The 24,412-nt window shown below is 51.9% G+C and overlaps 1 protein-coding gene across 1 annotated transcript; it reads left to right on the forward strand.

Annotated features, from left to right (window-relative positions):
* Nucleotides 1-92: 92 nt before the first annotated feature.
* Nucleotides 93-21,956, forward strand: TRAIP (TRAF interacting protein). The gene is made up of 15 exons (XM_068157688.1): nucleotides 93-321; nucleotides 1,610-1,667; nucleotides 3,141-3,224; nucleotides 8,325-8,364; nucleotides 10,935-11,062; nucleotides 13,724-13,818; nucleotides 14,246-14,359; nucleotides 15,276-15,363; nucleotides 16,919-17,008; nucleotides 17,239-17,327; nucleotides 18,542-18,697; nucleotides 18,893-18,941; nucleotides 19,493-19,618; nucleotides 20,120-20,170; nucleotides 21,642-21,956. The coding sequence occupies exons 1-15, from the start codon at nucleotides 224-226 to the stop codon at nucleotides 21,768-21,770; spliced, it is 1,395 nt and encodes a 464-aa protein (XP_068013789.1). The 5' UTR covers nucleotides 93-223; the 3' UTR covers nucleotides 21,771-21,956.
* Nucleotides 21,957-24,412: the final 2,456 nt, after the last annotated feature.

The raw sequence follows: 24,412 nt of genomic DNA on the forward strand, positions 1-24,412 counted from the left end.
ACACTCCCGCACAGGGCCAGGGAGCCGCGGAGCCCCGCCCCCGCCCCGCCCTCAAGGCACGCCCCCTTCGTGCCCCGCCCCGGCCTCAGGCCTATACGGGCCCCGTGAGGTCACTTCCGCGCCGGGCCGGAAGTGGCGGGCGCGCGGCCGGATTTGAATCGAGTGGCGCCGCGCGCCCCTTCCGGTTCTGGGGGCCGCGGCCCGGCCCTGCGGAGCTCTCGCCATGCCTATCCGTGCCCACTGCACCATCTGTTCCGACTTCTTCGACAACCAGCGGGACGTGGCTGCCGTGCCCTGCGGCCATACCTTCCACCACGCCTGGTGAGCGCCGCGCCCCGCCCCGCTGGCTGCCGGGCTGCGGCCGTGCGCGGGGAGCGGGGCGGGTGGGTGGGTGGGTAGGTGTGCGGTGCCTGTCCTGTAGGGCTGCGGGTTCCTCTACCTGGAGCGAGTTGGTGGATAGGTCTGCAGCTGTTTGTCCTTGAAGCCCCTTCCTGCAGAGACACGGCTCAGCCTGCTCCGCTCCGCGGGGCTCGTGGTGCGCTACGCGGCTGGTACCTGCTGTGCCCCTCTGCTCGTCCTCAGCTGCTGCCTTGGTTCTAACCTGCACAAGCCCTGGCCGCTTTGGCAGCTTTAAAGGCAGTAGTTCCGTTTTTCAACGGTTTAGAGTTGCTGATGAAGCTGCCGCAGGATCCTCGGCTGTGCTGTCTCTCCTGCCCGTGGCCTCCCCGCTCTGGCAGGGTCTGTGCCAGCAGATTGCTCCTACACAGGGTGTTCATGGGGAAGGAGCGGTGTTAGATCATAAGAGAAGCCTTCCAGGCAATTTCATGCTTTTACTGTAACTGTTCTGCAAGTGTTTGTCTTGGAAGGAAATGTTGCTTCTGAGAAAATAAATTCTGTGTTTGTGGAGGGAGCAGGCATTTGCTTTTTTGGCTCACAGACTTGGAGAGACACCACCGCTGGCAGGTGCAGTGGTCACTTCTCAACCAGCAGCACAGCTCGGGCTTGCTCTCCTCTAACAGCTTCCAACAGCAGCTTGCCAGCTCTAGATTGTTACGCTGCTCCAAAAATAAACTGTTCCGAGTGTGATCCGATGCCTTGGTTGCAAAATGCGTTTGTAGCTCTCCTGGGGAGCCCAACAGGTTTGTGTTCATCATCTTGGAGCAGAGACCAGCCCGGTCTCCATCGCTCTGCAGATGCATGTTCGGTGTCAGCGGCACCCTTTGGAGCTGACCAAACTGGAGATGTCTCAGCCGTTGTATCCTGATATAGCAGCTCTTGTGCCGCTCTGCGTGTGGATCCGTTCGCTGCTGTGAAGCTACAGTTGTTCAAAGGCTCTCTCCCAGGGAGATGCAAGCTCTGTAAAGACTCTTCCCTGGTAAAGATAAGCTCACATGCTAAATTCAGCTGGAAATTGTCTCAGAGGTAAAAGGAGAGTGCACGTGCTGGAACACTGCGTCCCCGTTAGCTGCCCCTCTGGACTAACCGCTGGTGCTTCTGGTTTGGTGAAAGGAATTGCATCCTGCTGTCCCCTGGGAATTGAGGGGTGACCCCTAGGAGCAGTGCTTCTGGATTTTAAGGATTTACTGTGTGTTTTCTTGTTCTTTCTCAGTCTCACACAGTGGTTTGACACAGCACCAAGCCGGACATGCCCGCAGTGCAGAATCCAGGTAAAACCATCACCTCTGTACACCTAACATTCCTGTGGCACAGTGCTCTGCTCAATGGCACCGTGGAGTCCTGGTCTGAGCCTGTGGTGTATGGAGGGAAAGGGTCATGGTGTGAAGTGGAGGGGTTGGATTGGTTGATAGGTTGGACACGATGATCTTGAAGGTCTCTCCTATTCTATTCTATTCTATTCTATTCTATTCTATTCTATTCTATTCTATTCTATTCTATTCTATTCTATTCTATTCTATTCTATTCCCCAAAGGCTTAGAGAGTTGTGTGTGTCTTGTCCCTCCCCCCCAGCCACCCTTCTGATTAGAAGGATGGTCTCACCCTTCTGATTAGAAGGATGGTCTCACCCTTCTGATTAGAAGGATGGTCTCACCCTTCTGATTAGAAGGATGGTCTGGGGGTGCTCTGCTGTTGTCCTGACTGCAGCTTCTCTAGGAAGGGTTTCTGGGGTTTTGTGGCTTTTATTTAGGCCATGTAAGTACTGGCACGATGATAGAGAGGGCGAGAAGGGTTCAATAAGGACATCAGAGTTACATTTATAGGGTGCCCTGCCGCTTCCATCGGGTAAGCAGCTCATTCTGCTGTGCGTGGCCATTATGATCCAGCCCTCACTCTGCATCACTTGGCCCTTTGTTGAGTAAAGCCAAGGCTGGGGAGGGAAGGAAGGATGTGCTGTGTTTCTGAGATGGGCAGCCAAGGTTTGGGGATCCAGTAGCTTAGCTGGGACCTGAACTTCTTTGAAGTCACTTGTCACCAGCCTTGGTGCTGCCAGTATATCTCAGTCTGTAGTGGCTGCAGGAGGTGTTGCCTCAAACTCAGACGTAGGATTTTAGCCAGCTGCAGCTAGGGCTTGTTCCGTGTTCGTGCTTCTTCCTTCCTCTCAAGGTCTTGGCCCTTGTTCCTTCGCTGACTTGTTGATTCCCTCTGTTCTTCACTGCCTCTTACATCTCTGGGTTACCATGGAGTTATCGCGAAATAACATCTTATGTAGCAGTAACTATGCAATTAGCTGGTGTCATGACTGTATATAATACTTAAAACACAAAGCTGTAACTGCATGGGGGAGGTGTGGAGAGCTATCAAATTCAATTACAGCACCTTCTGCCTGCAGAAAGCAGCACGTACTTCTGTCTTAGGATTTGGCATCGTGTTAGCTCAGCGTCAGCTGCTTGGGCCTTAGCTGCCAGAGAACAGACTGCGCTTGATTCAGAAGTGCCTGAATCTTTCTGCCACGGCTCGGGAGCTTGGCTGGAGTCGCGCTTCCAAAACTGAGTGTGTGTGGGGGTCTGCTGCTGTGCTGATGAGCCAAAGCAGAGCATCCTCACCCATGGCATCAAGCACGTGATCTGACTTGCTTTTCATGGCCTTGTGACCACGTAGTACCTTCTCCCCCTCTGTCTGCCTGCCAGCGTGTTGTGTGTCTGTATCTGTGCCCATCAAGCTCTTCTGTCTCCTGTGTTTAGGTCAGCAAAAGACACATCATCAATAAGCTGTTTTTTGATGTTGTCCTGGAGGAGCAGACGGCACCGGATGCAGAGACCTTGCAGGTAATTTGGGTGGGTCTTCTGCGGTCTGATGCTTCAGCGTCTTGGATGTGTGGTCCTCTGCCAAGAGCTGCTTCCTGAGCTCGTGCTCTCTGTGCTGTGTTTCAGACCTGAAGCACATCAGTGTTTCTTGCCTGTCTGCCCTTCCTCTTGGTCCTTGCCCAGTCTTGGTTGTGTTGTAAGGAGGTTTCTGTGTGGCAGGTTAGAGTTCACAGGGTCACAGGATGTTAGGGGTTGGAAGGGACCTCTGGGGAGCATGGAGTCCAAACCCCCTACCAGAGCAGGACCACATAACCATATAATCTAGTGCAGGTCACACAGGAATGCATCCAGATGGGTCTTAAAAGTCTTCAGAGAAGGAGACTCCACAACCTCTCTGGGGAGCCTGTTCCAGCGTTCCTCCTGACCAAATCTCATGTGGTAACTCAAGAAGCCTCCTCTACTTCACTGCTGTTCCCTCTCATTCTCACCTTACCTGGAGACTTGAAGCACTGTCGAATAAACATCCAACTGCTGCTTCTCCCTTGGGTCTCAAAGCCTTGGGGAGGAGGCTTTGGAGCTTTTCCAAAAGGCAGGAGAAGGGAAATACTAAATTCTATGAACTGCTGGTGGTATCTGGCTCAGTTGCATTTAAGCCCTGCTAACACCTCTGGAGAGCAGGGGCTGCTGGAGAAAGTGCCATTTCCTCACTTCTCTGCAGGTGGGTTTGAACAGACTAAGGAAGGATGCTGATAAAAATCATAGAGTGGTTTGGGTTGGAAGGGACCTATAAAGGTCGTCTAGTCCGACCCCTCTGCAGTGAGCAGAGACATCTTCATCTAGAGCAGGTTAAATCAGGTTAAGTTGGGGTTCCCTAAGATATATTAGGAAAGGGACTGCCTAAAGCTGCACCAGCAGTGGTGGGCAGTGCTGAGGCTGGGTCCTAGGGGGTAACTTGGCAGGAGCTGAGGTGCTGGGTGAAGTTCTCCAAGTGCCACCTGTAGGTGTGCTGGAGCCGTGAGTGAGGAGGGACGAACACAGAGTGGCTGTTCCATGTTCTCCTCCTTCGTCTAGTCTGGATGAAGCATGGCTCCTTATGTCTTGGAGTTATCTGTGCCAAAACAACAACAGCAACAACAAAAAAAAGTAGTTGGTTGACCTTGGTATAATGGGACGCTTGTACCCTCTTGTGTTTAGAATCAGCATGTGCAGCAATTACCATAATTAGCAGTTGCCATGACAATGCTGTATGTATATCCCATGTTTTTCCAATAAAGCCAGCCAGACTGTAATGGCAGTAGCACCCTCATCCTCCAAGGTGGCTAATCAAGCAGCTGAAGGCCAAAGTTATTTGTGCTGAGAAAACGACAAAGCCTCTCTGGGGCTTTTGGAGCCATGTGCCCCAGCAGCAGAGCGATGGCTGGGGGCAGATAAACATTGCCTCGAGTCGCATCCTCCTCTCTGTTCTCGCCAGTGTAAACACACGAGCGAGCGACTGGGAAATAGGTTGACGGCAGAAAATTGCCCTAGAAAAAGCTTTCTCTTCCCTCTCACCCCCAGTTTGGGATCTGAGATGGGTTCCTCCAGGCAGGCTGTGCTGAAGATCTGCTCCTTTGCTCAAGGGTAGGATAGCAGAGCTGTTCTCTGCACAACAAGTTTGATGGTAACTCATCTTGCTTCTACAAAGCCTGTTGCGTGGCTGCTAGAGCAACATCTAGCCCTGAGTGTGTAGCTTTCCTAATGAGAGGTGAAGGAAAGAGCCAGCTATTTTCTGTGTGGATTAGTGACTTGGTTTGTGTGGGTGTTTACTGTCCCATACAATGTGTTCAAGAGGGGATTGGACATAGCACTTGGTGCCATGGTTTAGTGGTCATGAGGTCCTGGGTGACAGGTTGGACTTGATCTTTGAAGTCTTTTCCAACCTTATTGATTTTATGATCCCTCTTGCTGCTGGGCTGATGCTGGTTTGTTATTGGTTCCATGTTGTGCATTGTCTTGTTTCTGGAGGACTTGGAGTGTGTGAAGAACATGTGTGGTCTTCCTGGGTGGGATTTAATGTCCATCTAGATTGAAGTTTACTCTGCCATGGGGTATCCGATTCTGGCCTGGGCAGCAGTTTAGCAAAGCAAACACATAGTGAGCCATCCCCAGACTCTTTAAAGCTGAGGAAAGTATTGGAGACATCCTCAACCAGAAGCAATTTCACCTGGAAAAGCCTCCAAAGCCAGGATTTGTTGCTGACCACTGCCTGTTCCTGCAAGAGCCTGGCTGTAGAGTGGTACTTAGCTCCATAATCAACTGGAGCTGTATCTGTGCAGCCTGCAGATGTCCTGAAATGAGCATTTGGCCTCCAGCCTTAAAAGGATTGGACTGGGGCAAGGGAGTGTGCTTCAATGTGCTAGAAAGCAGAGTGCCTAGCTGTGGTGCACTTGTCTGGGGGAGATAAACAGGATGCTTTTCTGAGAACCAGCCTTATGCCCCCACTTATAAGTGGTTGGAAGAGCCCCTTCATAATCTGAAACCTCTTCCTCTTGCTGCAGAACTATCCATGTTATCTCTTGGATGATAATTGTCTTTGGTGCTTTTCCTCACTCCTGCTTCTGCTCTGAAATGTTTACAGCCAAAGGGCAGCGGTGGGCTTGGTTTGTTTCCCACCACTGGTCATCAGCTTCAGCTGAAACTTGCTTCCATGGATTATCTGCAGACCACAGGCTGAATGCTGCAATGTGTCCAAGCGTTTCTGGGTGCTGAGTCTGGATTTATCCTGTGTTGCCCTTAAAGGTGGTCCTTGGTGATCAGAGCAATCTTCATGTGGCTGTTCACAGAGCACAAGTGTGAGTTTTGGGGTGTTACACCTCAGTGTAACAGCCTGGAACCTGGCACTTCACTACCCTGATCTGGGTAGCTGAGCCCTTTCTTCCCGAGGAGACCAGGAGACTTTGGCTGGTTCAGCTTGCTGAAAAGGCGGCAGGCGGAGGAGGAAGATTCCTGCCTGTAAACCTTCTGGGGAGGGTGGGAACCTATGAGGACAGCTGTCTATTTGTGGTCAGGATAAACTCATTTGATCTGAGGAAATTGTGGTCTTGTAACTCATGCTGGCAGAGAGAGGAGAGCTTCTGTCAGCGGAGTGAAAATTTGGGGCAGCCTTTAGGAGCTGTGGTGGAGGATGAGGGATTTCAGATTAAGTTGATGAATGAGGTAATGTTACATAGCTGCCCGCAGCAGCCTGAGATTTCTTTGCTATCAGGCTAATTAGCACATCTTGTGAGCTCACTAATCGTTCCTGAATAGGACTCTGAGGACGCTACTCCAGAATAGTTCCTGCAGCAGAGTTAACTCCGTGTCAGCCCTCGGGCTGTTGTGCCCCCAGGGGCAAGTCCAAGGCAGCTCTGCTAGGCTTTGCACCGAGTCCCTTCTGCTTACCCGGCTTTACAGCCCATATCTCCTGCCTTTGCTGTCACTAGCAGAGCTTTGCTCTGGCCCCATCAGGTCCGTGGTCACTGGCAGTGCTATTCTCAGCTCAGATTTGCATGTGGTGTTCCAGGTTGCACAGATTTGTGTGCTCTGCTTCAGTACTGTTTTGGCATTTTATTATGGTTTTATTCCACTGCAGTTCCTGCCTGACTTCTTCCTCTGCAGTTCTCTAACACAGCTTTTTAAGTCATATTCTGTTGACTCTTTCCTGTATGTATTTCTCTCTCACTTAAAAAAAAAAGGGCAGCATTATTTATAGATAGCCTCTCTTTGTAACCTCTTTACACTTCCTTTGGCTATTTGCCAGTGTTTGCAGCCCGCAAAGCCAATCAGATCCTGGGCTGCATCAGGAGAAGTGTGGCTAGCAGGTCGAGGGAGGTGATCCTCCCCCTCTACTCAGCCCTGGTGAGACCCCACCTGGAGTACTGTGTCCAGTTCTGGAGCCCCTATTACAAGAGGGATGTGGAGGTGCTGGAACGTGTCCAGAGAAGGGCCACAAGGATGAGCAGAGGGCTGGAGCACCTCTCCTATGAGGACAGACTGAAGGAGTTGGAGCTGTTCAGGCTGGAGAAGAGAAGGCTCCGAGGTGACCTAATTGTGGCCTTCCAGTATCTGAAGGGGGCCTACAAGGAAGGCTGGGGAGGGACTTCTCAGGGTCTCAGGTAGTGATAGGACTAGGAGGAATGGAATGAAGCTGGAGGTGGGGAGATTCAGGCTAGATGTGAGGAGGAGGTTCTTCCCCATGAGAGTGGTGAGACCCTGGAATGGGTTGTCCAGGGAGGTGGTTGAGGCCCCGTCCCTGGGGGTGTTGAAGCCCAGGCTGGCTGAGGCTCTGGCCAGGCTGATCTAGTGTGGGGTGTCCCTGCCCGTGGCAGGGGGGTTGGAACTAGATGATCCTTGTGGTCCCTTCCAACCCTGAATGAAACTATGAATTTAAACTATGGGGCATTTGCTCTCTCTTTCTGATCCTTAGTGAAGGGGTTAGAAACATTTGGCCTTCCCCAGACCCTCACAGCCCCCAGGAGATCCTGCAGGCCCTCAGTCTGTTGTGGAGTGGTTTAGTGGTGATCTGTTTATGGCTGTTTGGCTGAGCTGTTAGCTCCTATCAGCATCCAGATCTGCAGTGCCTTAGTGTCAGTCAGAGTGCTAGCTGCTGCTGCTGGATGGTATGCTTGGTTACCTTCTCAGACAGTTGGATGTGCCCTCCTGTCTCCCACCTGCACCCGATTAAAGTTCACTTCAGTTCAGAGCAGCTCTCAATCCAGTTAGTCTGGCAACATCCCAGCCTTATTGCCTTGTTTAGGTAAAACACTATAAAAATTGTTCCTGTCTGATTTTTTTTTTCCTGTGTTTCCCTGAGAGCCTTCCAAAATTATTCAGCTAAAACAAGATGACTGACAGTGTGAGAAACACAAGGTTGACAAGGCTAAGATGAAACTGGGATCTTCTTCTCTGTCCCTGAAGAATGCCAGTTGGAGGTGCTCTTTGCATTCCTTGTGATATTACACCGTGCTTGCTGTTACCTTGTGCCCTTCTTAGCTGCTGACTGGTGCTAATGTCCTGCTGAGAAACCTCCTGAGTCCTCTTAAGATCTAGTGGAAGCTCCTCTGCAGGGAGTTCCCTAATCTGTTTGTGTGTGTTGTGTTTCAGAATGAACTGGACAAGGTGAAGGCTCAGCTCTCCATGAAAGGTGAGTTTCGGCTGCCTGTGGGTGATGAGTAGCTGACAGTCTGTGTCCTGGGCTTGCTCTGTGTGAGGTGCCTTGCCCAGGCCTGAGGAGCCCCTGTGCAGAGCCCACCTCTCTCTGAAGCCAAGGGCGTGGTGCAGGCTGCCAACTGTTTTGCTGGAGCAGCTTCTTCAGAGGTTTATCTGAGGCGAGGCCACCTAAAGCTGTACAGAGCTTGTATGAGACAGAGCCTGCAGCCTGCCCAGCTCTGCTGTAACTGAGCAGCTCTCTGCAAGTTTGGAGACACAGACAATTTGTATTTTTTTTTTTTTTTTTGCCCTTCTTCTTAGTCACAAGCCACCAGAAGTGCAGCAGAGCTATATCTGGAGCAGGCTTGTTGGAAGCAAACCCCTTGCTTTGCTCCCTGAGAACTCAACAGCTGCACATGGCAAGGGCTCTAACAGCTGAAGGGGTAAGAAGAGTGCCCAGGCAGCAGTGGGATTTGTTTGGCTGTTGCAGTGCCACATGTGTCGTGTGAAGAGCAGACGGAGTTCAGTGTGTGTGTGCTTCCATTTTCCCATCTTTAATTTTAGAGGATGTTTGAGGGAGGGAGGAAGAGCAAAAGCCCTGGAGACTTGTCGATGGGTTTTAAGCATCGTCTGTAGGCAGCCTGTCATCAGAACATGAGTCATGAGCAGCGAAAGGAAAATGTCACTCTGAGTGACAGAAATCCGAAGACACTCTAGCAGAGGAGAGGGGGGGAAAAAAAGTCTTTAAAGAATGCTGGGGGCTCACCCACACCCTGAGTCTTCCCTCTGCCTTGACTGCATGCACGAGACAGACATGAATAGCCAGGAGGTTGAGGATTCAGTCCTTAGCCTGGGAGAGCTGTGCAGACCATGCAGTTCTGCTATTCTGAGGTCTGTTCTCTTGCCAGCTTGGTTGAGTTTAGTGACTTGGTAGGGAGCCAGATCTTCTGGGGAAGGTGGCTGGGATTCTTGCTAGGATGTTCTCCAAGAAACACTGCTCGAAGGCCTGCTCATCTTCTCGGCTTCTGGTGAGTAGAGGTTGGGCTTGACGTTCCCTGTCCCATTCTCTTTTCATATTGGAAATGAGAAGCTCCTTCCCACCTCCTGCCTCTTTTGCTGTGGGCACTCTGCTCTCTGGTGGTTCTTGTGTATAAATTCTTCACTTAAAAGGATGTGCTCTATGCTGGAGAAGGGCTGTGCAATTGCCAGTCTCTGATCAGCTTGCAAATGGCTCTAGAGGCGCTGAGCTCCCAGTAGACCCAGCAGGCGCTGTGGGAGGCACACTGAATGAGCTGAACAGTCATTCCTGTAGCACAGGGAGGTTTGACTCCTGCCATCTGCCTCTGGGCAGCTGGGAATGGAGGAGGGGGAAGCCCTAACTCTTTTGGTGATTGGGGAGTCCCTGCAAATGCAGGGGGGCATCTCAAGGCTGTGCTGCCTCTGGTGGGGAAGGGTTATTCAGATCAGTGGAGGAAAAAATGCTTTGCTAAGAAATGTTTCACAACCCACCTGGGTGCTTCTGCTGGGATGTGTTCCTTTCTTTCCCCAGTCCCACGTGGCTCTTCTGCTGTCTGATTGAGCAGTGGAGCTGGGCTGCAGGTCATGCTACTATAGGATGTAGTAGCACAATTTGGAGCTGGATTGCTTGCAAGGAGAAACCATGTTTTGGAAGGGCACTGATTGGCTCTCCACTATGGTCAGACTGGAGCCATGGGTGATTTTAGCAAAGACAGGAGATGCTGAGCTGAAGATTTTACCCTGCTCTCAGCAGGGTTAGACAGAGTTGTTGCTCTCCCTCATTACCCAACTGCTTTGAGCTTTCTAGTGATGCTGGCTGTTCCCTGCTGGGGTCTGTCAGTTCCTCATGGTGATTGTTGCTTCCTGAGCTGTTGTCCCTTGTCTCTACAACACAGATTATGCTCTGGTGTTTTCTACCACCTCTCTGGTAGTCAGAGGCATATGATTTGTTACTGGATTGCCTACCTGGGGAGGGACAGCAGGACTTGAAGATTTCATGACCTGCAAAAAGTGGGTGCTTTGGGGACCCTGCCCAGCAGAGCTCTGCTTTGCTGCCTCTCACCCTTGGATGCTGGAGGCGTGGTGAGGGCTGATGCAGCAGCAGGGTGGGGCACTGCACACAGCTGCCCCAGGGTTCCACAGGGCTTCTCTGTACATTAGGCTCCTTGTGGAAAGGACAGGCTTGGGGCTCAGCTCTCCAGCTCTGCCACAACTTGGTGTGACTAGAAGAGTTTCCCCTGTGCAAGCCTGCCTGCGAGCGTGTGCAAGATACATCAGCTTAATGCTAGCAAGGCTGGCACTGGAAAGCTATTAAAGGGAACTTGTTATCTTTAGTAAAGAAAATCCTGAAGCCTGCTGGCACTGGGAGAAGCAATTGCTCAGTGCAGACAGCACTTAGGGAAATGGCGCTCTGTGGGAATGGCTGACTCTGAGCAGCCTGGAGCCCGGGACTGCAAGCGGTTCCTGTTTGCTGTGCTCCTGCTGCTGTGGGGCAGATAGAGTCTGGGTTGCTGGGCTGTGACCTTCCTCTGTTCTCCTTTTTTCCAGAGAAAGAGAAGCGGGAGTGCCAGGCTCTTGTGGATGAGCTGAGGGACACTCTGGATCTGCGCGATGCCACAATAGAGTCGCTCCAGAAGGTGCTGGGAGAGACAGAGATGCTGTGCTCCTCTCTCAAGGTACCTTTCCTGTCCCCAGCAGGACTTGGGCACTAACTACAGTGCTGTTGGTGTTAGCTTTGTTAAAGATCTCCACAGGCCCTGCTAGTAAATAGATTGTGCTGGTGAGACTTTTGAATCTAATGCCTCGAGGCTCCTTGATCTCTGAATGACACAGGGGCAGGGGAGCTGGGCTCTCATTTCACTTTTATTCCACAGTGAGTGATGTCACTGGGCCTGAGGTCCTGCCTGCATTCCAGTCAGAAGTGATTCAGAGGTGTAAAAGCCAGGCCTGTGGCTGCCTGCTCAAGGCAGAGGTGGCTGTGGTGGGCAAGAGATGCCAGCCTAGCCTGGGAGACTCTGGCTGAGCCTTGCTAATGAAGTGGCAGTGCTGATGATAAAGGTAGCAGCATGAGCAGAGTGTGGGAGCTGGCCCCGGCGCCCCATTGCCCAGCACTGGCTCCCTGCGGTAGAATGTTCTTCTGAAATGGGCTCAGGCCAGGCGGGATTCAAGGAAAATTAGTTTCTTAGTTTGTCTGGAGGAGAAATCAAACTGAAATATATGGAGGGGGAGTTGCAAGCTTCAGCTGAGTGGGATTTGATCCAGCTAACTCTCCTGTCTCTGTGCTGTTGCCAGGGCTTTCCTTTGGTGAGGTTGGTAATGTGTGAAGTCCAGGGATCAAATATTCCCCTTGTTTCAGCGTGCAGTGACTCAAGCTGTAGTCATGTACTGTGCATAAACAACAAGTGGAAAAGGCTAAGAGCAGGAGCTGCTTTGTTGGGCTGTCTTGTAGTGAGAGGAATGACTCTGCCTTGGTGGTGGGCTGGGCAGTTTCTGCCTGTCACAAGCAGGTGGGGTTCAGGTGTGTGGGTTTGAGCTGCAGGCTGAAAGGTAGGGTAGGGGTCACTTGCTCCCCGGGCTATGAGTCTGATTTGTTAGCCTAGGCTGTAGCATGTTCCTTGACCTGCAAAGCCAAACAACCCAGGCAGAGCTTGTATATGGGTCATGAGGTTGTCTGCTAAACACATCTGGGATTTTCCTTAGAGGAACCAGTCCCAGAGGTCTGCCTGACACTAGCACCATGGTGTTGTCATAGGGCAGGAGATACAGAAGGAATTAATGTGAGACAAACCTTGCTGTAAGACAGCACAACTTCTTTTGTCTGATCATGGGATTATATCCAATCTGCTTGGGTGTAAAGGTAGCCTGGCCCTGTGCCATGCCAGATGTGCTCCTGGGATCTTGGGTGTACCAGTGGCAAGGTACTTCTGATAGTTCCTACTCCTACAGAAACAACTGTGATGGTGGGAGCTAGTGCTTGCTGCTCAGCTCAACATCTCTGTGCTTGGCTTTCCTGCTTTGGTACTTCAGGAGGAGACTCTGTGGTTATCTTGCCTATTGCAAAGATTTCTGTATATGCTTAAGTCCTTATAATGAAAGCTGGACAAGGCAGGATTAGGGACCTGGAGGTATCTTTTCTGTGGTGTACAGGGTTTCCCAGCTGAGTGCCAAGCACTGTCTTATACTGCATCATTAAAGATTAAAGCACTAAACTTCTGCAGTGAAAATAGAGGCTTAACTGGCTCTGACGCAGGTCAAGCCCACAAGCTGCAAGCCATCCCTCTCTTCTCCTGGCACTCTCAGCTGCTGCTGAACCTCTGTGTGAGAGTTTGCTGCTGTTTGAGGCTGTCTGAGGTAGGGAGTCTGCTCCAACCTGGCACAAAACACTGCTCTGGGGAACTGAAGTATAGAGAGCTGTGCTTAGGAAGAGCCAAAGATGGGTTCTGCTTAAACAGGAACAACACATGAGACTGCAACACTATCTCCTCTGCAAAGTCCCTGCAGTTTCACAGCTGTTTGGTCTCTGTGGCAGGAAGCAGCTAAATTCCTTTCACATCTCTGTGGAATGGAGCTTTATGAAGTAATTGTCTCTGGCTAGACCTCTCCCCAGAGTCACCCCTGTACTGAACCCAGACCCAGAGCATTTGGAAGATGCTGTGTGAGGTGCTCAGGTGCACTCAAACCTAAACCACGTAGATGCTTTGAAACAGTGCTAATTCAGGCCAGCTTTCTTCTGTCAGACTGCAGATCTGTGCTTTTCTGGCTCAGCTGAGGCTGTTACTGCTGCCTGCTACTGGAGAGCTTGGCAAGCTGATGGCTGCCAGAGGCTTGCAGTCTCTCCAGGCAGGTGAGAGAGTTGGCTGGGTGGGTATCTGCTTTGGCTGAGGTCACTCCAAAGAGCCCCACTTAGCAATCCTATTTATGCTCTAAGCAGCTAACAGTAAGGAGAATTGGGAGGTGAGAGCAGAGGGATGAGCTGTGCAGGGAGGAGAAGGCGATAGCAAGGTTTGCTTGTGGTGGACTCCTCTGCTTTTGAAACACTAATTGTGGCTGCAGACAGGGCACTGCTCAGCCCTCTCAGCAGAGAGGAGGCTCTGGCATAGCTTCAGTGCCAGACCCATCTTGTGATGAGTGCTGAGCCCCTGCTGCACTTGTGAGGGGCAGAGCTGAGGGTGCAGCAGGGAGGGAGCTAAACTCTCCTAATCCTGGGCTGCTGAGGTGGTGATAGCATTAAGAGCCAAGGCATGCTCCCGGCTGCCCGCAGTGCGCATAAGCCAGGATGCTTCTCTGACAATCCCCGGAGCCTTCCTACCGGTCTGTGTGTGCTTGCTTCCCTGCAGAAGCAGATGAAATTTCTGGAGCAGCAGCAGGAGGATAACAGAAGCTCCAAGGAGGAGGCCCGCCGCCTGCGGAACAAGCTGAGAACCATGGAGCGGTGAGACCCTGGGCCTTGCAGGCCGGGCTGCACACCCCTCTCCTTGCAGGGGAAGGCTCCTCCTGTGCCTGCTCTACTGTCCACCTCCACATGCTGGGTTTTCTTACCTTTACAGGGTTGGAAACTGCTGCATTAGCACACTGGCCCTTGCCTGCCTATGCCCCTGCCCCTGCAGTGTTTCCAGGTGGTTGCTCTCCCTGTGGAGAGCAGCAGGGCACAATGCTGTGTGCTGGCTGGCCTTGACTTCAGTGCTCCCAGCATGGCTGTTTGCCCTTCCGTGGTCAGAGGACACTGGGGCAGAATCCCAGCCCAGAATGCAGTCAGCCACAGGGCCCAGGAGCTGGGATGTCAGTCTCATGCACAGTGTGTGTGTGTGCAGCTGCAGTTCTGTTTGTGACTCATGAGCTCAGTTTTGTCTTTGGTGCAGGATTGAGCTGTTGCTTCAGAGTCAGCGCCCCGAAGCAGAGGAGATGATCAGAGAGATGGGAGTTGGGCAGGCAGCAGTGGAGCAGCTTGCAGTCTACTGTGTCTCACTGAAAAAGTAGGTGCTGTGGGCTTGGCACAGCTGGCTCCTTCTGTCCTGGGTGTGCCCAGGGAGAACCTCCACTGAGTACCAGCAGGCATGTGGGCTCTGCGGAGCTCCCGCTGCCTTTTTGAGCCTCCAGTGGGTTTTGACTGACAAATCCCAGGGATGTAGATTGGAGGTTGTCGCACTGAAGTGTTCCTGTTGTCACTGTAGTGACATGTGTGTCACCATGGGAACTGTCTCCAGAGTTGTCAGTGCACCTATGAGGTGATGATGATTATTTCCTGCTCCCTTCCTGCACCTGGGTGGAAGCCAGTGGATGGGAGCTCCAGGTCGTGCCTCTGCAGCAGGGCATGGTGCAGCTGTGGCCTCCCAGTGCTCTGTGGCCAGGCCAATCTGCAGCACTCCTCTCCCCTACCTGGAAATCCATCTGGTCCTGCTGGGCAAAACCACAGCTGTTTTTTTCATCTGTTCTGATGGCAGTTGAATAATTGTAGCTTTGATACAAATCTGTAATGAGGCAAGTGTCCCTGTGGTGTAATTGGGAATGAATGTGCCATAGCCAAGAGTGAGAAGTCTCTGAAAGATGCTTAGAGCAAAGTCCCCTCTTTGCTGCCAGCATGAAGGCTGCTCTGTTTTCCTTTTGCACTGGCAACTGAAATATCTCTGGATCTGGTTTCCCTTTTGCTGGCAGGATCTGTTCAGGCCCTGTTCTCAGGCATGGTATCCCATGCAGGTTTTTTTCCCTCCTCTGGGGCAGTGGTGCACTCAATGTGCTGTTGGTCAGTGTTGGTGCACTCCACTCTGTTTCATGCGTCTTCTTTGGTGGCTCTGCAGTTGCAGAGCTTCAAATTAAGGACCTTGGCTTGTCTCTGACTAGTTCTAGTTCAGTCCTCTCACAAACAGCATGACTTTCCTGGTCTCTTTGCAGGGAATATGAGAACTTGAAGGAGGCTCGGAAGATGTCTAGTGAGATGACAGAGAAGCTGAAGAAGGAGCTTCTTTCTGTCAATAACAAGGTAAAGGGAGAGTCTGAGTCACCAGGGTGACATCTGGTCTATAGATCTCTGTCCATAACTGTGGCCTAAGCCCTCTGCTATGACTTCCTCCCACACACAATACCTCTGTAGGGGTATGGGTCACATGGAAGTGTCAGGCTGGGGTTTCTTGGTCAGGGAGCGATGCTGCAGTGAGTGAGCAGCTCATGGGTGATTGTCAGGAGTTCAGCCTCAGGGAACACAAGTGAGGCAGCATGTGCAGAGCTGGCCAGAGTTTTGCAGGGAGCCTGGACTGGAAGGCAGCAGCACACAGGTGCTTTGCTGCTTCTACTGAGTTCTGGAAGCAACACTGCCTTCATCTTGCCACACTGCTGAGCATGAGCTAGCTCAGCTGCAGGCCTCTCTTCCTGCAGAACTGGGCCTCTAAGAAAGGTGGGAGTGGGGATTGGAGCTAGCACCAGTTAGGAGGGCTTAACCCTGGCTTGGCACAACCACAGTCACACTCAACTTTGTGCCTTCAGACAGCTGAACTGGGCCAGGAGCCCTGCATGATGCTGCATGCAGGCAGGAGAGGTTTCCAGAGAGTGGTGAGGACATACAAGGAGGCTCTGCTCAGAGCCTGCCAGGGACAGTCCTGACCTGGCATAGTGTGGAGCTGTTGATATGCCTCCATTGCTGTGCTCCTCATGCTCCAGGCCTGGCTGGGCTCTGTTAGCTCAGGTCAGGGGTCTCTTTCTGCAGCTTCTGGTGCCAGGTCCTCTTGGTAGGCGTGTGTGTGGCCCTGCTCTCCAAGGCGCAGGTGTTCCCTGGGACATCCCCACGTCCGAGCTCACAAAGTGAGAGACTGTGGGTGGACTTGGTCTATTTTTGTTACTCAGACATAGCTGCTGTTGTCCCCTCAAATGGAGAAGGAGGTTCTCAGTTTGCTGTGCTGCTCCTCAAGGGAGTTAACCCCTGTAAAAAGTGCTGCTGGAATCGGGCTGCCGCTGGCTGAGTTCGTGCCGAGCCCCAATTGCCGGCTTGCGTCAGGAGGATGCGAGTCAGTGCTCTTGGGGATCCAGAGAGCTGGCTGCACCAGCACCATGGAAGCTGGCCCAGGCTCCTGAGCTCACCAAAGTCTCTGATGTGGTAGCAGTCCACTTCCTGACCCCTGCCCCTGGCACTCTTCCGTGTTGAATCAGGCTTGTCCGTGTGCCAGGACTGCTGATGCACAGCCCTCCTCCAGCCTGTGGTTTGTAATTCCTGTGCTCTGCTGTGTCTGAGGTCCTGCAGAAATTCAGAATGCAGCCACCAAGTGTTAGAGCAGGGAAAAGCTATCAACCAGAAATGCTCAGGAAGTGCTCTGGGAAGGTTCTTGTTGGCCAAGCAGCCCTGGAGATCCCTCTGCAGGCAGCTTGAGGAAATGGGCATGCATTCAGCTGCTCTGATACAGGAGAGATTGGTCAGAGAGGAAAACTGAGCCCTGAAAGAGGGGAAAGTAGCCTGTGCTGCAGAGCATACTGCTGGCACTGCAGCTCTGCAGTCTCCCTGGTGTGGTAACCAGCATTCTGCTGTTCGGGGGGGGTTTGTTCTGCAGCTGCAGAAAACAGTTTCGGAGTTGAAGAAGACAGAGGAGGAGTTAAAAAGCACCCAGAAGGATCTGAAGAATGCAGACAAGGAGATCTTGGTGAGAATATCATTCCTCAGTCTGCAGTAACTGGCAGCTAGCCATGGCCTGCAACTGCAAAGCCAGGAGTTATGCTGGCTCTTGCTCAGTGACTAGGTTACCCAGTCCACCTTACCTTTCTTATCTGCCTCACCTCTGAGCTCCACCTGTTACTAATTTATGGAAAAAGGGCAAAACATCTGCTACTGAATCTTCCCTTATCACCCTGTCTGCTTTCCCTTTCCCCTCAGAGTTTGAAGAAGAAGATAGACATCCTGCAGGATAGCCTGAAGGTCCCGTCTGTAACCAGCGAGACACTCACTCGACTAGTCTTTGAAAGGTTAGTGAAGTCCATCCTTGGCCCAAACCCAAGGATGGAGATGGCAAGTCCAAAGTAGGAGCTGGGGAAGCAGAGACATGCTGATCTGCCAGGGATTGCAGTAGCATGGTGGTTGTGCTGCTTGTATCCCATACTGTATTTCTTTCTTGGTGCTGACAAGGTGCTGTTTGGTGTGCCTGGAAAAGGTGGCTGCTTTGGAGGGTTTGGCTCAGGACAGGATGAAAGAACAGGCTAGGGTATGACAAACTTATTTGGTCCCTGTGTCCTGCTAGGGGAGTATCCCTAAATTTGCTCTTCTGGCTGCCTCAGATCTAGCTTTATAACGAGTGGTGCATGGGGACCAGAGATCTTAGGCAGGCAGAGGAACCTAGCCTTGATAATTGGCACCTCTCACAATTTTGTCAAGCCTTTTCTTGTGAGGGCTCTGTGCTGTTACCCCAGCAGAGTAAGCTGTGTAGACAGAACAGCAGGGTGCCAGTTCCCCTGTGTTCTGGGTACTATTGTTAGAACATAGACCATCTGAGGGTGAACAGGAGTTCTTTCCCTCTACTCTGCTCTTATGAGACCCCACTTGGACTACTGTGCCCAGTTCTGGTGCCCACAACATGAGGAGGACATTGAAATACTAAAGCAGGTCCAGAAGATGATCAGAGGGCTGGAGCACCTCCATTGTGAGACCAGGCTGAGTTGGGGTGGTTCAGCCTGGACAAGGCTCCAGTAAGTTGTTATAGTGGCCTTTCAGTACCTGAGTGGGGCCTACAAGAGAGCTGGGGAGGGACTTTTTACAAGAGCTTGTAGTAATAAGACAAGAGGTAACGGCTTTGAGCTGGAAGAGGGGAGATTGAGTGGAGATTAGGAAGAAATTCTTTACAATGAGGGTGGTGAGATGCTGGAACAGGTTGCCCATGGAGGTTGTGGATGCCCCCTCCCTGAAGGTGTTCAAGGCCAGGTGGAAGGTGTCCCTGCCCATGGCAGAGGGGTTGGAAATGGATGATCTTTAAGGTCCCTTCCAACCCAAACCATTCTGTGGCTGGGACATTGACTATAAACTCTGGGATTCAGATTGTCCTTTCTGTGACTCCTAAGCACAATGGGGGCTCTGATCCTGTTTTCACAGCTGCCTTGCAACTCAGTTGTGCATTGTGCTGCTCTGTCTTGTCTGCTGGGTGGCAGGCAGTGACCTCCTGGTGACAACACTTTGCATTGCCTTGCAGCCCTGCTCCCATGGGACTGCAGCACCCGAAGCTCCACCACCCAACCAACAGCGATGAGATCGATCTAGATGCTACCTTTGATGTGGACACTCCTGAACATGAGCCCTGCAGGTCTCCCTGGAGACCTGCAAAAAGGAGGAAGATGGATAAAAAGCTGTGAGTTTTCCCTCCTCTTTCTGCTTCTCAAAGAGATCAAAGTCTCTTCTTTGTAAGCTGCTGTGTGAGATCAGATAGCTCTCCAGCTGCCTGATGTCGTGCTGCAAGTGCCGTTGTCATTTGTTTGGCCTTGTCTGTCCTTGCCAGCTCCACTTGAATAAATCTCTGCTGATTTGCTCCTTGGGCTTCTTACAGGCCTCCTGTGGTAAATCTGGCAAAGAAAGTTCTGAAGGAAAAAGTGGAGGTAAAAGAACTAGTCTTGAATTTCATTTGTTCCCTTTTCTCTATGCCTTTGATTCTGCTGTTAATAAGCTTGGGATAAAGGACCCATTTTCTCCATGTAGGAGACACACTGACCATAGACCAGCCCCTCTATAGAACCACAGTAAATGCTGCAAAGTACTTTGCTTGACAGTCTCCTAGAAATGCTGATTGCTGCCTCAGGCCTCCTGGAACTGGGTAGGAGAGGGAGGATGGAGGCTCACGTGCTTCTTGCTGAGCTCCCTGCAGCAGATGTGCTTGGCAAGCGCAGCGTGGGGCTGACCACGAGGGCAGTGGGGTCAGCTGAGGGGACTGTCCTCCCAGGCTTGCTGGGTGCAGTGTCCTGCCCCCCTGGTGCTGTTCCACATGGGCCCTGGGAGGAGGCTTGAAGCTGCTGTTCTTTGGCCTGCTGTGTGGTACAGCAGTAACAGCTGTCCTGGTAGCTGTCCTCATTGTTAGTGTTGGTATCTCTCTGTGGGCTTAACCTGCACTGAATCTGCTGAATTTAAGGGCTTTTCTCATTTTGTGGGGCAGAACTGGGCAGATGATCTGGAGGATGATGCTCTTCAAGGACTCTTGCCAGCATTCATCAGGAACTCTGTTCTCTCCAAGAAGCCATCTTCAGGTAGCTTCCTGGGTGCCCACAGGAACACCGGCACTGTGAGTATGACTGTCCAGTTGGTGATGTTGTTGAGGGCTGGCACTGCACACCTCTGTCCTGAAGTGACCCTGCAGGAGGAAGCAAATGAGGCTTTATGTTGCCACATTCAGTGTGTGGAAAACAAATCTTGGAGCATGACCTGGCTACTTCCCAGTCCTGCACTGCTCCAGGGATGACAGATGCTCATGCCTTTCCTGGCAGCCCTCTGGATCTGTTCTTCCACCTCCTTGGAGCTTTCACAGAATTTGGGTGCTTTCCTTGTATTTCTCAGTCACAATGACAAAATCCTAAGCCTCCCTACTGCTTCAAAGGCTCAGCTTACTTCACAAAGTGCCCAAGATAACCAAACTTTACTAATACCCTTCAATCTGTTGTACTGAGTGTTTCTAGGTGCTTGGAATCCCTCTCCAGAAACTGTGGCCTGCGAGGCTCCCCCTTCCCCATAACCAATGTGGGGTGAGGTAGCCAAGGCTCCAGGCTCATTTCTTTCTCTCTCCTAGGTGAGGATGGGCTATGATGGCATGGGAGGCAGAACAAAGTTCATACAACCTGTATCCTTTCCTGCAGCTTGTGTGGCAGTAGTGATGCAACACATACCTCATGTCTCTTCCTTCTCTTCAGTTTCAACCATCTTGGGGTGTCATGTCCACAGTCAACAAAAAGGAGTTCCTCCAGGATCCCAGCCTGTCAGATTTGTGTCTGACTCTGAACAGTCTGAGTTACACAAAGGCATGCAGGACCTGAACTTGCTGAGAGCATTATCAGAGGTGACTTATTCAGGGAAGTGCATCAACTACAAGTCAGTGCAATCTGCAGGGGCTGCCTCTGCCCTTGGGATCTCTGAACAGCAGTGTAGCACAGCCTCTTCTTGGCTGCATGCCTGCCAGCCCATGCAGCCAAAGCCTTCATTCCTCTGAGACACTGCTGCTGTGATGTGCCTGTCCCAGTGGGCAGCCCTGCAGCAAGTGAGGGACCTTGATTTCTTCACTGTAAGGGTTGTCAAGCCCTGGAACAGGATGCCCAGGGAAGTGGGGTTGCCACTCCTGAAGGGGTTTAAAAGATGTGCTGAGGGACATGGTTTACTGGTAATCTGGCAGTGCTGGGTTAACAACTGGATGTGATGATCTTAAGGGACTCTTCCAACCTAAATGATTCCATGAGGAGTGGCTGGGCTGAGCTCCCACCCTGCCCATAGGCTGCCCCCCTCTCTTGCCTCCCCCAGACAGTGCTTGCAGAGGGTAAAGCCTAAACTGATGGCTCTGACACTGCTCTAGCTCCTGGTGCTGGTTTTGAAGGGGTTTTGCTCCCTGTAGAAAAGCAGGAGGCTGGAAGGTGTGCCCTGGTAGCAAACCTTGAGATGCTGCTCCTGTGGCCTCACTCTGGCATTGGTGGAGGTACACAATGGCAGGTCTCTGGGGACAGGTGTTTCTGTGCTGTCAGTCTGAGGTGAATGGAGAAGGTGGGCAGTTGTCCCAGTGCTGCCTCTTGCATGTGGCTGATGGAGGAGCAGCTGCTTTTTCTGAGCCCAGGTGCTGCAGGCTGGTCTGTAACCCTGCAGCTCTCCACCTGCCCTCCAGTCCACAGCAAGGGGCTGGGCAAGACCTTTACAGTCAGTGGTGTTTAGTTTCTGCCACTTCAGTGTCTCTGAAGATTTGTATGATGCCATGTGAGTTAAAAGGGACCTGCTGCTCCCAGGACTCTGCCCTTGGGGTGGCTCTGCCTTGGGAGGCTGCAGGCTGTGGCTGCTGTGCCTTTTCCTACACGGTGTCCTGGCCCTGGCATGCAGAGTAGAACTTGAAGCTCTGATGGATGCTGGCTGTGTGCCAGAGGCTAGCACAGGAGTGGGAAGCATTTGGAACTTGTGGGACAGGAGCATGCCCCAGCTCTGCTGCTGTGAGTTAGGGGAGTTTTAATTTGGGTGCAAACGGATGGCTAGCCCCCAGGGCTGGTTTGCAGTAGGTATTGGGTCACTTGTGTCCCCAGGACCTTGGTCTGTGTGTTCCTTGACAGTTTTACCTCCAGACAAACCTGGCAGAAATCCGTCCGTTACCAGGGAGGACCAAAAAGAAGGTCTCCAGGCCAGCATCTACAGCTCCTTCCACATCTTCTGCCAGCAGCAGCCAAGCCAGGCTAGACAGTTTCCTGCAGTGAGAGCCCCTTGCCTTCCCAGGGCACTGCTGGGCAAGGCAGCTGCATGGCAGAGTGCAGCTGCCCAGAGCCTGGCACAAAGCAACACACAACCACCACTACGTGGGGGACTATTTGCAAAGCACTGGTGCTGTGCTGGGGTGAGATGAGCTGCTGGCCTTGCAGCAAGCCAGCAGGAGACCAAGCCTCTGGCTGATGCTTGATTTACTCCCTTTGTTTTACTCCTCCTTCCTCCTGTTTTCATGCAGTTTAAACACTTTTCTCATCTTCTGGCCATCCCTCTCTCTGCAGTTGGGCTCTCTGACACCAGGTGGAACTGCACTTCTTGGATGCAGCCACAAGCTAGAGGAATAGGAAGGGCATCTGGGATGTCAGTCTGGAGTGAGAGCAGGGAATAGAGACCTGAACTGGCTCCATGCCTGCTGTAGATAGTTCCAAGAGTTTCCTGGAGGAAGAAGCATGCCCAGGGCATCCATGCCCAGCATTGCTAGAGGGTGGCTGTTCATCAAATAAAATATCTTCCTTCTGCTGCAAGGCTTGGGGAGACCCACAGACAAGCCTGGAAGATGTTGTGCCTTTCCCTGGCTTGGCCCATGAAGTCCACTGCATTTTTTCACAGGCTTGGCACTGAAATCACTGATTTGAGGAGGATGTGGAGGGTCACCCCCTGTGCTGCCTGTAAAGTGGGAGATGAATGTGCTGGTGCGACCTCTGTTCTGGGCATGTGTTGTGAGACTTGGTTGTATGAATTTCTAGTTACTATTTTTTTAATGAGATTGTAGGGGGGTTGTTGGTTTGTAAGTGCTCTGCCTAGTGTCTTGAGGGTTTGGAAGTGCTGGAGAATGGCTGCCTTCAGGGGAGAAGGGAGACTGATGGGGCTGAACCTGTCTGGGATTCTTCAACTTGCAAACATGGGACAAGAGATTCCATGTCTCCCAAGGCCAACTGACTTGGTGAGATATCTCGCTACAGAGTTCTGTGCTGTACAAAGTCTGTGACGTTTCCCACTTCCAGCTGCTGCAGGCTGGAAACCCAAGTACCTGGGCTGGCTAAAAAATGTGTCTGTAGGGAATAAAATGTACTGCTGTGTAGACTTGTTAACACAATGGGCTTCTGAGTGGTCTCCTTCCACTTCAGCTCAGGTGCTGAGCGTGGGGATTGCCCCAGGATGTGCCTAACCCTTCTGAAACCTCTGATGCCAGCTCCCAAAAGAGCCCTCTGCTACAGGGAGGGCCTTGGTGGGGTGAAGCTGTGGTTTAAGTGGTGTGAATCCCAGGGCAAATGTCTGTAGACCTTGAGCTGGGTCTTGCCTACATCACTTGGGGCTGACTGCTGAATGACATGGGATGGTGGAGAGCCTGGATTGGCACAAGGATTCAGAGTGCTAGGAAAGAAGTGTGAGAGGAAGGGAGGGGGACTTAAGCAGAGCTAATTCTGGAGAAGAGAAGCTTGGGAGAGGGTCTGCAGGAAGCCTTTTACTTGACCCTCTTGCATGGTGCACTTATCTCTTCGAGGTAGGTACCCACATGCATTAAAAAGTGACAGATCTACCTTGAGCTCTCTGGCCTGAAGCAAGGTCAGGGAGACCCTTCCAAGAAGGCAGCAGTGAAGGTCTGGGTCTGTGTCTGGTGAGGGATGTAGGCTTCCATGTGGGGGTGTTGGAGAGCTGGTGAAGGGACAGCTGGTCCCAGCCTGTAGTGGAGGTAGGAAGAAGGGCTCTCAGAGCTGTTGCTTTAGCCCTTGTTTGGGGATCTGTATTTGCACCTGATCCAGCTAGCCCAGTCCTCTGCTCAGTGACTGCCTCTAGGAGCACTCTGCCCAAAACAGCACTACAGCTGTGGCCCAGTGTCCCCTCCAGCAGGGACAGCAGAGTCTGTGTGAGCTGGCATCTTAGGTTCTTCTGCTGGGTCTGTTGCCCCCATTAATTTCTGTTTGAAGATAAACTCCATCCTGGGCCAGAAGCTCCTGCTCAGATGGCAGTGAACAAAGCACCTTCAGCAGGTTGGGGATGAAGTCACCATCCCTGGGGTGTTCAAGCAGCATGTGGGCCTGGTGCTTAGGGACAAGGGTTGCACTGGATAGTCTTTGAGGTCTCTTCCAACCAGGTATATTCTGTGATTCTGTCATTGCAGTGTCACTTGGTGGGTGATGTTTTCTCTCACTGTCTCCTAAGCTGTCTTGGTTTGAGCATCAAAGAAGGTTTCAGTCAGGGCTGGAGTGTCTTGGCTTGGCAAAGCCTAAACTGGAGCTGCTATTAGGCTGCTCAGACCTCTGCTGAGGAAAACATGGATGTTCTAAGTCCTCTGTGTCTGGGAGAAAAACTCAATTCATCCCCCCCCCCCCCCCCAAAACAGAGCAGTGGGTTTTTTTCTTGGTGGTGTGTATTTGTTAGTTGTATTTGTTTGGTTTTCCCTCTTCTGGCCATGTTGTCAGTCCTGATCCCTCTTCACCTGTTTTTGCTTCTTTTGGAAGTTGCTTCTGGTGTGTTTTTATTCTGCTTTACCACATGCATTGTCCCCCACCAGGCCTGGAGCCTTTTGACTCCTGCTTGGTGATGATTTCAGCTCCTCAAAACTTCCTTGTGTGACACAGCTGGCTCCAAGCAGGACAGTGATGAGCCACAACCATGGGCATGGGTGGTCCCA

The sequence above is a fragment of the Melanerpes formicivorus genome, unplaced genomic scaffold, assembly GCF_026170545.1.
Source record: "Melanerpes formicivorus ecotype bairdi unplaced genomic scaffold, bMelFor1.0.p_v2 SCAF_38, whole genome shotgun sequence".
NCBI classification, from domain to species: domain Eukaryota; kingdom Metazoa; phylum Chordata; class Aves; order Piciformes; family Picidae; genus Melanerpes; species Melanerpes formicivorus.

Coding starts and splice junctions, on each gene's coding strand:
- TRAIP (XM_068157688.1), top strand. CDS start 224: ATGCCTATCCGTGCCCACTGCACCATCTGTTCCGACTTCTTCGACAAC. Junction 322..1,609: donor CATACCTTCCACCACGCCTG/GTGAGCGCCGCG, acceptor GTTCTTTCTCAG/TCTCACACAGTGGTTTGACA. Junction 17,328..18,541: donor ACTCGACTAGTCTTTGAAAG/GTTAGTGAAGTC, acceptor ATTGCCTTGCAG/CCCTGCTCCCATGGGACTGC.